At 38.9% G+C, this 13,509-nt stretch overlaps 1 protein-coding gene across 4 annotated transcripts in view; it reads right to left on the bottom strand.

The window, feature by feature from the left end:
* The window catches only part of LOC122881252 (zinc finger protein 609-like), an 85,067-nt gene that overhangs the window by 43,836 nt on the left and 27,722 nt on the right, over window positions 1-13,509 (bottom strand). For 3 of the 4 annotated variants that reach the window (XM_044207205.1, XM_044207196.1, XM_044207226.1), the window contains exon 2: window positions 7,480-8,366. In XM_044207205.1, coding sequence (XP_044063140.1) covers window positions 7,480-8,238 — 759 coding nt within the window. In that variant the 5' untranslated portion in view covers window positions 8,239-8,366. The remainder of the gene's footprint in view (window positions 1-7,479; window positions 8,367-13,509) is intronic. The other variant, XM_044207215.1, reaches the window with a different exon arrangement.

A 13,509-nucleotide genomic window follows, 5' to 3' on the forward strand; every position in this document is an offset into this window, starting at 1 on the left:
AATTGTCAGGTATGATTTAAAAACACTATTCCGTTGATTAAGACTGTCTGTTGTGGAACACATTTGTAGTAAGATAGACATGACCAATTATTTTTTTTAGAGGATCCATGTATCAACTATACAGATGTAATACATGCGCCCAGGTCAATATGACAATGCAATAGTAAGTGATCACACAACTGAAAGGGAAACTGCCTGTTAGTGAGATTTTCGTGGAGAAAAAACTGAAACACATCAAAAAGGGCCAAATTGCCAATAAGGCTCTCATTGCAGAATTTGATCCTCTCACTACTAAGACCAGTCGTGCTCATTCCAACAACAACTCGAAGTCATTATTCCAGTGTGCACTTGCGGTAAAAGCAAGCTTACTTTATACTCAATATCAAAAAGTGAGAACAAATCCCAAAACCCTTCAGGAAGCGGAGAGATGGGACACAAATCAAGCTAAACATTCACTAAGGTCAAGGTGGCTGCAAGCAGTGTTTATGACTGGAAAGACCTGGTTCCAGTATTAAATATTTCCTAACAAAAAGCCTGTGGTGCCTCTCGACAAGGATTTCCTGAGCAACAAGACTATAAACTTTGTGGGCCACGGCATTCTTCTTCTAATTCAATATCTGAATCTGTGGTGTGCTGTGTGGGCTGAGGAATCTGGTATAATTGTGGCTTATGCTATAACAATTCTCTAATATGGAGTTCTAGGGTTAAGGCTGATGACTAATCTACACAGCAATGTGAATCTGAACAAGTTTGTAACTTTAATAGGTTCTTGAAATAATGGATTATGCCCTACGTAGACACCAGCTAAAGCCTGCTTATTAGTGATTGACCTATTTACGTGTCCTTCAAGGTCCAGGAATGGAATGTACAAAATGTAAGACTGGGAAATACTGGTGGTAAAGATGGTATACTGGGATATTTTTAAAACCATGTTTCAACTCTTTTTGATTATATTATTGTCACTGACTGGTCTTCCTCTGATAAAAAGGAAAAAAAGATAGTGAGCAGAAACAAGTTGGACGCTAAAAACACTGAAATTGCTTTTATTTGGCAGCATTTTGGGTTTGTACCAAATTACATGAGAGAACTAATCTTTGAAGCTGTGTGTAAGTGAGACGAAAGTATTTAAATTTTATTCCCATCTCTAAATCAATCTTCTATTAACTTCTGCAAGGTTGTGTTCATCTGATAAGCCCACACCCATCTACATAATCATCAATAAGCATTTTTGAGAAAACAGTGATAAAAAAAAAATTCTCTAACATAATTGCAAAACATAATTGCATCAGTACATGTTTTCTATTTATTTTACTGAGTTGTTTACCACTGTATATTTTATGAAAGGTTTAAAGGTTAAAACATTGGATGCCAAGTAACCCTATAAAACAGTGTCGTCGTCCCCCCGACAATCCATAAGCACTGTATGCAACTGCCATTTGTGACCTTTAAAAAGATCAGTGTTTTGCTGTGATTTATTTTTTCCATCATGTGATTAGACATGCCATTTTTATTTACACTGATTCTACTAGCTGTTCTGATTTGGAAGGAGTATCCCTGGGACATGGACATTTAAATGAAAATATAAAAAGACCCAAATAATGTTAATATTACTACAGTTAAATGTTTTATATCCATTCTAATAGCTGTTCAGTGACTAAAAAGAACTTAATGGTCAACATGTCTGTTATCAACTTCTTTGATTTCATTTTTATACTTGTGTAATCTAGTGTTTTGTTTTGCCTACAAGCTCAAACTAGTACACATTATTGTGAAGGCAGATGCTAATAGCAGACGTGGAAAACAATTAGTGTCGAATGTTTTCTTCCTGTAGTAGTGAGGGACTCCCTGAGGGTGAACGCTTCAAACAGGCAGAGGCAACAACACAGAAATCGCAAACAGCAATGAACTAGGGCTAGGAGATAATTCAATACTATCATTTATCAACTTTCAGTGGAATCAAACATTGATCATATGAATACATTGTGTTATTTGTTTAAAACTTTGTGATTCCAAGAGGGCTGTGATTAATAACTAAAAACTGAGTTATTCAGTGATCATTACATTGAACATAAATCTGATTATTTTATGTGATTTTACATACACTTGAAATACCTCTGCACAGCTGACCAGTCACACCGTGAAATGGGTGTCGAATTGTCAGCTACGGAAAGTTAAAAAAATCTGTTATTAAAGCAACAACTCTGCTTATCGCTACAGAATTAGCTTTAGTAGAACAAGGACAGGTAACCTAACAGCCTCACTTTGTAGTGAGCTTCTTGATGTAATTTACTCCCCTTCTTAAGCTAAGTCAAAGTCTCTCTTCTATTCCAGAGCCTTTAAAAGCCCTGGCACTACTTAAAAGGAATGAACTGTAACACAATAGCAACAGTCAGTCAGGCACAGGCAAAGAGAAAGAACTCAAGCTAGCTCTGATGAGATCCCTCCACAACCCAAGCCGGACATCAGCAGCAATGCAGAGCGGTGGCTGTGCTCTTTCATTCAAGTGCAGCCGTTCCTTTCTCTCCACCCTTTTCAAAGTAACATTGCCAATGTAATTTTCCATGAGAGCTGCTCCATTTATCAAGGCCAGCGGCACATCGAGGCAGCTGACGAATGCCTTACTCCTCTAGATTTGTATAATGAGAGGTGGGAGAGCGAGACACACTCAGAGCTGGTTAGCACTTGTACGAAGGAAGTACAGATGATTTATTCAGCATCTGAGAGCCAATGCGTTGGGGAGCTTTAACTTAGGACACAGACAATGTAGCCACGCTATTACACCTCTACCATGGAGAACAAGAGTGCTGGTGAGACACATACTGATTAATGTTTGAATTACACTGAACGTGGGACAGCTAGTTCTTTTAAATCAACAACCAAATTGTAATGAGGCTAACAAATTTCCAAATCTACTTCCCAACATCTAACTATAAAGGAAGGAATCTCTGTCTCTTTCTGTCAGTATGTCTGTCTTTCGCCTATCTTGACAAGCGTTCATCCGATCGACTTCACACTTGGCGGGTGTATTGCTGAGGACCCAAGGGAGTGCAGTGTCAAGAGCAAGCTATTGAGATATACAGGATATATTTATTAGTAATATTACTTAGTACACACTGTGTAGTGTATTGAAAGGGGACCCCTATTAACTGTTAAACCGCCAAACGGCATACTGGGTACAGCTCACTCTCCGACACTCGCTACAGTCATGGATGTATAATAATGCCTAAAGTACATTCAAGAACAGATGAAGAAAGAGAGACCGGAGATATAAGTTTGCCATTGTGTTTCACTAAACTCAAACATTTCAAGCATCAGCGATGTAACTTTGGGAATGAACTATTAAGTTAAACGCTATTTTTGCCCATCCCTGATTGTGTCATGGACATTACCATTCAATAGCCCCAACACTGCTGAATCTGGGAATATAAGTAAATACATATCAGGAATTCATAATAAATCAAAAAATAGTTTCAAAACTACAGATTTTTGACAAAACTGAAATTATTTCAAAATAGTGTGACATTGACCACAAACCACATGTAATGCAGGTTTTGCTTTTCCTAACATTTTAGACACAAAAAGCTAAAGACACTGGTGATGGACTATCAGTTTACTGAGATGGGTTTCAACTCCCTGTGGTGTCCTGCTTTATTTTGTAGCTAATCCTGTTTACATATGAAACTCATGCCAATACACCAATTGCTGCAGAGATAGGGCTTTACTTCCAGTTTGGCAGCAACACCATGTCTTTTAGAACAAAACATCTTGGGATGCCTCACTACATAGTCAAGTTCTTTGTAGATATGTGCCAGTGTTGCTGACTTCCTGTTTACTATGAAAAGTAGGTAATATACTACCAAACTGGTGCAGAGAAAGAGCTTTACTTCCTGTTTGGCAACAACACCATCTTTTTTGGAACATGTTTTGTGAAGCCTCAGTGTATAGCCAAGACATCACAGGAGAAGTTAAAATGCAATATACCTCTTTGAATGTAAGTGGCACTATAACAATGCCTCATGAATGTCACACGGGTGTGATCAGGAGTGGTCTTTCAACAACCATATGAAGTTTGAGGCTGAACAGCCAAAGCATTGCTGAGATATTCCCACTTAATGTTTAACATGACGTCATGCGTCTGCAATGGCAACCCCGTTCAACACATCAACCGTACCTTTTCAATTTAGAGTCAGGCAAGCTTGTGGTGACCAAATTTGAAGCAAATAGTAAAATCCCTTGAGCAGACGTTCAAAGTGTAGTACAGCCCTTTAAATATAGGTGGCACTATAACTATGAATCATAGTTATAGCCACATGCCACATAGGTTTGATCAGGGATGGTCCTTCAATTACCATATGAAGTTTGAGAAAGATATTGAGAAAGCTGCAATACCGGAGGCCAAGCAATCGGTCACTTCCAAGCAGGCATGTTTTGAACAGGCAATGCACTAGTCTTAAATAATGCTGTTTTGTTGTATTATTTAATTTTTCATAATATGCACAATATCTACAGCAATCAAAAAGAACAGATATAGGACAGCGATGAAGTTCCATATTACCTGATAATTCTGTCACATCACTGGGAAAAGAGTGAGCAATGTGCAGATTAAAATTCTTTTCTGAATTTACATTTTAAAAGCCACAAGGGCTAAATATATAGAGCATTTTTAAACTCAACCATCAGAAAGGTGTAACATCATATAAGTAAGTAAGTGGGATTCCCTGATCCTGCCACAGGGCACTGATGGAAGTTGTGAGTCAGGTCACTAGTCATTTTTCACCCCAAAAAATCAGATTCAGTATCAATTTCACAGTTTGTGCAGGCTGCCAAAAAGATCCAGCCTGTGGACACTCAACACTAGCTACTGTGGCTAGTGTGCGATGAAGAAATGGGATTCTACTGACTGATGATCTGTGACAAAAAACAGTCAGGTTAAATGCTCATTCCAGGCATGGGGATTATGTTTCTGGCTGATGTTATGGTGGAGTTCAGGATGGGATGTCACAGCCTGAACGAGACTGTATAAGACCGATGCGGTTCTGTCGTTTGCAGCAACCTTTTGCTTTTACTGTTGCCAGTGGCAATATCTGTTACAATGCCAGCGTGATTTCAGTTCGAAGGGCACGTGAAATACAGTATGTATGCTAGCTAACTGTAACTAATTTAAATTTTAAGAAGTGTTAGCTAACACTTGTCACTAATACCGAGCAACCTGTCAAACGGGGTCTCCCAAGTCCCCAGGAACAGTTGTAACATAGTGGCTACAGTTGGACCTGTAGGTTGTGTGACATTGCTTGGGTCCAAAAAGAAATGGCTGTAAAATAACGAATACATTTTTCTGAGTGTAACAGAAACTCTTTGTATCATAATTTGAACCATTGGGCCAAATACATATTTAAAAGCCCCAAAGAGCTATGTCAGTATATTAGCCTTCAGGAAGTTTTTTTGGGTTATGCGCATGGTGATTGCTTGACTTTTGCAGTAGTTGTTTTTTCTCTTGCTTTGTATATTTTGACTGTTATGCACCACACCTCCAAGCCAAATTCCTTGTAAGTGAAAACCTACTTTCAATGGAATGAATGGGCATCTTCTTCAAACATGGTATCCAGTTCTTTTATTACATCCAGGATGTTCTCTATACATCACATCTCATTTTCTCGCAATGTTTACTTTTTCCTTAACTATTCTAAAAATTACAAGTCTGTGGTCATTCAAGTGTGTATGAGTTATCAACCTCTTTGGTGTCAACACTAGGTTTGGATTCATCCTTACTATTGCTGTACTATGACCCTCCTCCTTATGTGATAAAATGTTCCAGTGTCGCCATGTTGAGGCAAACTGACTTACAATGTCCAAATGACACAGGATGTTTATACATAGTGATGTTCTTTGGTTTAATTTTTTGAGAAAAATGCCCTATTTAATGCATTTGAGCACATCCATTAACTGAGGTTGCCAACCTAAAAACTGCTCTTAAAACCAAAGTTGATGTGTGCAGCAATATAATTACATCCTTTTTTTCATCACACTTTCAAGGATACCTTTCACCAGCTAGCTATTTGAAAGCAGTTGTGACCTCTCTCATTTATTCAGTGATGTCAACCAATTCATGTGGTTCTCTCTCAAAAGCCTTTTCATTCTAAATACATTATGATTACAAAGACTTTCATGAAATTTCCTTTCATAGCAGCCAGCCCAAGGAGACTCTACAGCTTGTGTTCATGACTGGGTGTCCTGGATTTAAGGAATCAAACAGGCTTCCTCACCGCCCATCCCCCCATGCCACTTTCAGAGCAGCAGGAAAAACGACGAAGGCGTGCTTTGCACCAGCTCCCTCCCCCACACACTGCTCCACCAGGCATTGCTAGGGCTTGTGGGATTAAGAATGGAACACGATGACAGACAAAAACAGTCCTCAGCACCTCCCTGCTCTGCTGTCTTTTATACTGCCAGAGCATGAAAAGGCTGCTATGAGGCATACAATAGACACAGTGATAGATCAACTCTGTGAAAGAACAAGATAAGTGTGGGTGAATAGCTACACAAATCTTTATATTGTTCTTGTAAGATAATTTAAGCGGTGAAATTGTGTTAAGAAAAAAAAAAGTGGAACACGATGTGATATTTACTTAACTTCACAGGCGTAATGTGATGTATATGGCTGACAATGTCTTATATTCTTGCCTGACATTACAGTACATTACAATTTCATGGTTATTTGCAACTCATGTTGGCTCTTATTCATTTTTTGTATCATGGGATAAGACATTTTTAAAATATGAAGGCACTTATGCAGCCTTTTAAAATGAATCAAGCCTCTACTGTCAATAAGGGGCTATTTCCTGTAGCTGGTCTCAGCATCATATTCGTCAAGGGTGCCCTTATTCACCGTGTGGTAATAAAAGAGAAAACAGCAGTAGGTCTTTTTATGCATTACATGTCAGGCAGCTTCAGGGAATAGAGTGCATCTCCAAGCCTGCTGTAAGTGACAGGCTACCACAAAGCACAAGAAGCCCTACAGTGTTTGGTCTATTAATTCATACCATCAAAATTAAATTGATAAAAGCCTGTACTGTTTCAAACAATACATTTCACAGACAAATGCAACTGCCCAGTTTTTAATTGTTGCTGGATTCTGGAAAAGAAACCGATAACTGAGTTGTTGCTAACACATTTTAACAACTGTGCTTGTTCAAAACAAGGATTGAAATTGAACTTTTACAGCACTCACTAAGAAACCTCAAAAATACACTAGGAGGGCAGTTAGCATAGCTTCATTTAGACTTCGACTTTCGAAACAGAACAATGTTTGTATGTGGGTAGGTTTGTTATAAGAGGCTAATTACCAAAATAATTGACTTTTTTGATACAAATATATTTAAAGCTGATTACTACTTTCATCAAGACTAGTCAGTGAAATTATGTAACACAACACCAAACAAACCCATGCAGCATCAAAAGAGAGTAAACTGAAAAACTCACCTTGTCATTTTTTACCTTCTTCAACGTCTTGCATTCACTATTACCATTTTCCACCTCCTCTGGTTCAGTTTTCGTGGTCAATGCTGGTACTATCCCAACAGGTTCAAGTGCAATATTTCCCATTTGATTGGCTTCTGCCAAGTCTGTTGATTGTGTGTTCTCAAAGGACGTATTACGACTATTCCCCAAAGCAACTTGGGCTTGAGACACAACATCCTTCTCCGCAGCAGCTATTGCCACGGCTTGGGCTCCATCTGTTTTGTCCTTCTTACTTTTCCCACTAGCCCCTTCTTTCTCTTTTTTACCACTGAGAACACCTCTGGAGGCTTTGCCCCCTTTTTCCATGTTCTTCCCAGAGGTTGAATTGTTGCCAGCAGCTCCTGCACTCACTGCTGTGCCTGTTGGCTCCCCTTGAGTCCGCCCTGTAGTTTCTTTTTTACCCCCATCTCCTGCTGAAGCTTTGCTACTATTGTCTTTAGAGTTCTTACTGCGCTTGTATTTGGATTTGCTTTCCTTGCCTTGAGAGCCAGACACTGGACTAACAAACCTGATGTTGTCAGGCAATGCTGCCACTGCACTGGGTGGTGCCGCCATGCCGTCCTTGGTGCCAGACATCTCAAGTTTGTCCTTCTCTAAGTCAGCGTCAAGGTCAATAATCAGATTTCCAACACCGATATCCCACTCATCCCCGCTATCGTAAGTGTCCACCGCATTAGAGTCCACACCTTTCCCGCCTGCAGTGCCACCACTTAGGGACATTTTAGTGCCAACGGCCCAGGATTGCCTCAGTGAGGTCCGACACCCTTTCAGACGGTTGGGACTCAGGGGCAAGGGTTAGAGAATCCTCACGGTCTACTCGTTCCTGTCCCATTTATCCACATTTTGCCCTAGAAAGAAAAGAGAAAAGAGTTACATATAATATATAATAATAAATTTGACATTTAATAACACTACTATGGCTCTGTCATCACAGAACAGAGCGTTTTATTGGCTACAAAAACAAAAAAAAAATCATTTGATCATGAGCCAGTAATTCTCTGGTGATCTCTGTGCAAACCACTATGGTAATACCCACTGGTGTGACAGCACTGCTCCGAAACCCTCTCTTCATAATCACTTCCCACAGTCGTCATGGCAACCATGGGAAATGTAGCTTAAGTCCTGCTTTGACAGCCAAGGTGGCCCCACTGTTCTGAATGACTGGCTCTCTTTTCACAAGGCACTGCTGATAGTGTCACTGCTGATAAATAAGGAGTAGCTGGCCTCACACACCCCCACACGGTTTATGGAGTCGTGCCTTTTCAACTCAAGAACACAATGGTAATCTTGCATTAACAGGAGGAGCTTAAAAACATGAATGAGCCAGTGTATGCCTCGGGAGAACGTCAGTTACTTGTATTTGCTTGCTTGCACAATAAAGCCAAAAAAGGTCACCATGTCATATCTTTCAGCAAATAAATTCCTTTTTGTTTTATCTCAATATTTGCAAAAGCTTTCTTTGTAAAAATACAACAGTGATAGATTGCAAAGAGTAACAGGAAAAATGTGAGCATCAATGTGGACATCAGCTTGTTTGTTGTTTGTGTGTTTTGTCGCGTGTGGCTGTAAAAAGAGGTATTTTGAACATCTTTAATATGTTTAGTTATAAAATTTTGAGAAATTCTTAATGTAAAGCACTGAGTTTCCATTGTGAATAACACATGCTGTATAAATACAGTTTGCCTTGGCAGCTGCATCAGTAACTATTAGTGCACTTTAGTACATGCCTGCAGCATCCGCCAATTAGTTAGTCAATTTTAAATCCAACCAAATGTTGGAGGTTCTTAAAATGTATTGATGAATGATGAAAATGAAGAACGTAACTTACCAAGCCATAGCTTATTGTACACCATGCCTTATAAGTAGTACAATGTAATGTTTTAAATAGCTTCCTGTACAAATAAACGTTGCTGACACGCATATTCATGTAAACTAGGGCTATACCAAAAGTCTTCTATTGAGGTTTTTAAATGAAGCTTTAAATGTCTCATCATTATTTTTTTTTAAATCCTCGAACAAAATCCTCAATTTTAATAAAGTGATTAATCGGATTAAATAAGTTAGTCTTTTTTTAAATAAAATTCAACTTTCTTTAATGAATATAACTGTTAGATTGCTGCTAGACCGTCCTGTTAAAACAGGTGCGTCCCTTTGTGTGCGGGAGAGAGCAAAGTTTTTTGACCTTAGTGAAAATGTTGCTTTTGAAAGGCTAAAGCATCATATTTTGATAGATAAAAACATGTTGTGAATTTTGATTAATGATTACATTGATTGATAAATGATTACATCTATCTTTTTTCAATACATTTAGATTTTTGGACTTTACAACAGAGTTATTGTGGAGTTATTGTAAATGTCTTAAGTTGTAAACAATCCTACACAGCCACCACTGGAATCTAATTCTACAAATGGTATAATACTAGTAATATTAGTGTAGCCTAATCTTTAGCCGCAACTGTGCAGAAATACTGGGTTTAAACAGAATGAATAGACGTGCAAAAAAAAATTAAAAGCTGCGCAGCATTCAAATATTGATTTAGAATTCAACTGTTAACGCTATGAATGAAGCTTCAAACTAATTGTGCAGCCCTAATGTAACTGTTTCATTTCATTGTATACTGCGCTGATTAAGTACTCGTGGCAGAACTCAGACGGTTACAATCAGTCAATCCCCTAGAACTTGCGGTACTTTCAGACCAGTGGCTTAATTTAACCCCTTAGAAGCTGTAAATAAACTGGTGTTGAACATAAGGATGAGCTGGTACCAGAAAGAGTCAATTTTCTGAAAACTTAGTCCCCCTGAGAGCTCACTACATGTAGGTAAGTAATTGACAATCCCATCTGTATTTCTCTTTTCCCCTTAGCAAGAACATGAAGGATAAGGAAGCCTGACCACAGAAGACTGTAGAGTGGTGGTAAGGGTGATGAGATCAATATAGCGCCTCAAACAGACATGAATTATGATTATCCTCTTTGTGCTGCAGAGACCTGACTGACAAAATACAGCTTAACAGTACACAGTGGAGCCCTAGAAAGATCTTCGAAATCATGAGCATAGGTTCTTATTTCTGATTAGTCGCCATGGTGTGTTTGTTTTATGTTTTGCAGCTTAAGTAATGAATCCTAAATTTTCTAGTGGATATCTGAAATATTTTCTAGCTAGACTTGCAGACTTTTGCTGACTGTATCGATTTTCAGGCCGTGGTATTTTGACCTCATGATTTGCTATTTCAGCAATGCATTATCAAAAATATCTCTAGTAAAAATGTTTTAATTCAAAATGTATTCTTGATAAGAATCCACAAGCAACTTAACACGTTGTTTCAGTAAAGAAAAAACTAAAATTCGCATTTTTACTACTAATTAATTGGTAAACTGCTCTGAGATGTCCAACACACTACTCTTACAGTAAAGACAATCAGTGAACTAAATAATTCATAAAAACATTAGAAACATGCACAATTTTGTAGTTATTGAGATATCAAGCTCCACTTGTTCAAAAGGTGCTGAATATTTAACTTCTACTTTATTTATTAGACTTGTAAAATTCCAAACACAGCAGACCTGCACAGCATTTAAACCACAAACTGAAATTATTAGAAATTCACTTCACATCCTTAGACTATTAGCCTTGTGTAAATACGGCTCATCCTAATGGGCTTATCAAGTCTAACTGTTACGGCACACTTACTAGTGCTCTAGTCTTTAAAGCTGGATTGTTCCCACTGACTGACAGAAAAGCAGTCATTTTGCATTATCTACCATTATTCAGCTCTCGTTAGAGTGACAGTCCAAAATGGCAGCTGGATCACATAATGCACAGAGCTCATGTTGATTCAGTTAAGGGGCTATTCATATCACCCCCAGCAGTGACAGAGGTAAAACTGTTGAACAATCATTTGATCACCGTGCCTACTTATTCCTCACAGATGGCTCCCCAAAGGAACAACAGGCAGTGGCAGGTTTTGGAGGGTGGAGAGATGCAGCTGTCCCTGTTTGACTGGGTAAACAGTTGTGAGGTCTAATTTGTCCAACACCTCCACAAAAGAGAGGTTGTAACTCTATCGGCAGTTGACCTACTGTACTTGCCCTTAGCTGGAACTGCAGCGCAAGCCCTTTTGAAAAAGCCCCACTGAGGAAATGTCCCAGCGAGTGCCCCATTGAGCGAAAGGCATGCAGGCTGTGCAACTCCCAGAGTGCTTGTCCTTTTTTCACAGATCCAGTTTCATTCAGCAATCTATCACAGAGGCCACATAAGCTGCAACGAAAGTGCAGAAAACGACGGGGGAAAAGCGATTTCTGGTCGATTTGCAGTGGAACACAACTAAATCAGACCTGCCGTAATGTAGTTTTCTGCATGTGACTGTTAGGAACACCATCTGTGCATAAAACAGAAATATGTGTATGAGGTTCGGCTATATTCGGGCACCAACTCCGTTCAGGCACAGGAATTATTTAGCCATTTTTGCTGACTGTTTATATGTGACAGACATATCCAGAGGGGGCTGCAAAGAAAAGCTGACAATAGACGCAAGGGGGAATATTCCAAGTGACTCCTACTGTGAATTTCTCTTACCTTTCAAAAATGCTAAAACATCACTGTGTCCTTTTTAGCAACACAAATGCAGGCAATTCTCCAAAAAACATGGAATTCACCAAATAAACATTCGCATGTGATGGATAACATATGTTTCGAGTCCTGGATGTCGGAAAGCAGAACAGGTAATTATAGTTTGAATTGCACTGATAAAAAACAGCTTCTCAGCTCAGGCATAAATTAGATATGCCCTCAAATTAGGCATGTGTCAACATGAAAATTTCACAGTATGATTATATGCCAGAACAATCTCGGTACATGATATTATCACAATAATTACTGAGGTAAGATGAAAAACGTAGCTACTTCAATGACAGAAATCACTGTTTTATTCCATTTTAAAACAGTTAGAAGAAAGAAAATACCTTCATTTAGAACAATTAATGTCTTCAGCATTGCTTTAGCCACGATAAATGTGTATTTACTGGCATGCCACTGGGCCCAGGCCTTTGTTTGTTGTCATTCCTGCTATAATTACAATAATAAAAACACACATTATGCTATGTTGTTTTTATTTTTTATTGAGGTACGTATGCGGTCATGATAATTATTGTCTCGTCTCTGCTCCCAATGCACCAAACCTCATTAAAAAGGGCTGAAAGATGCTTCTCCAAAGTGACATTAAATTGCCTTGCAGAGATGCAGGGAAGAGTGTCGTTTGTCGCAGCTCACAGAGGAGATTTTAAACACCTCCAAAATCTCAGCTACATGCCCTGCATAGCTGTGGCTTTGTGTATTCAAACAAGCACTGACTGGTTGAATAGTGACGGATATCCAGGAGCACTGGGGTTAAGTCTACATCCCACGCATAACTAAAACAATAAACCAAATGGCAAAAGCAAACAGATGGTTTGTTTATTTTCTGTCAATTTCATGTAACTAAAATGGAAGAAGTCTCAGGTCTGTCTGTATGTGTCTTACGATTTTCTCGACAACCGTTCATCAGATCGACTTCACACTTGGCTGGTTTATTGCTGAGGACCCAAGGAAGTGCAGTGTCGAGTGTGAAGATGTTTGGATGAACGGTTCGAGAAAGCTGCAAGCAGCAATACTGGAGGCCAAGCAATCGGCCCGTTCCGAACAGGCACATTCTGAACAGGCACTGCACGCCTGCAGCGTGTTTGGATTTGTTGACTTTGGTCAGACAAAATAAGCACTTTTAAGACTGATTACTGTCTGTATTTTTTTTTTTTTGACTAAATGATTATCAGAAGAAAACCAAGAGATTATTCTCTAATTAAAAATGTTAGTTGCAGTCCTACCCATACCTAAACAACCCAGTACTCTACAGTAGACACCATGTTGACTTTCTGAGGATTAACATTTCCCAATGAAGATGGACCTTTTTGTGATAACATGATTGGATTGTTTTTTCTTAGCTGTACAAAGTCTCC

This window comes from Siniperca chuatsi, linkage group LG1 (assembly GCF_020085105.1).
Source record: "Siniperca chuatsi isolate FFG_IHB_CAS linkage group LG1, ASM2008510v1, whole genome shotgun sequence".
Lineage (NCBI taxonomy): Eukaryota > Metazoa > Chordata > Actinopteri > Centrarchiformes > Sinipercidae > Siniperca > Siniperca chuatsi.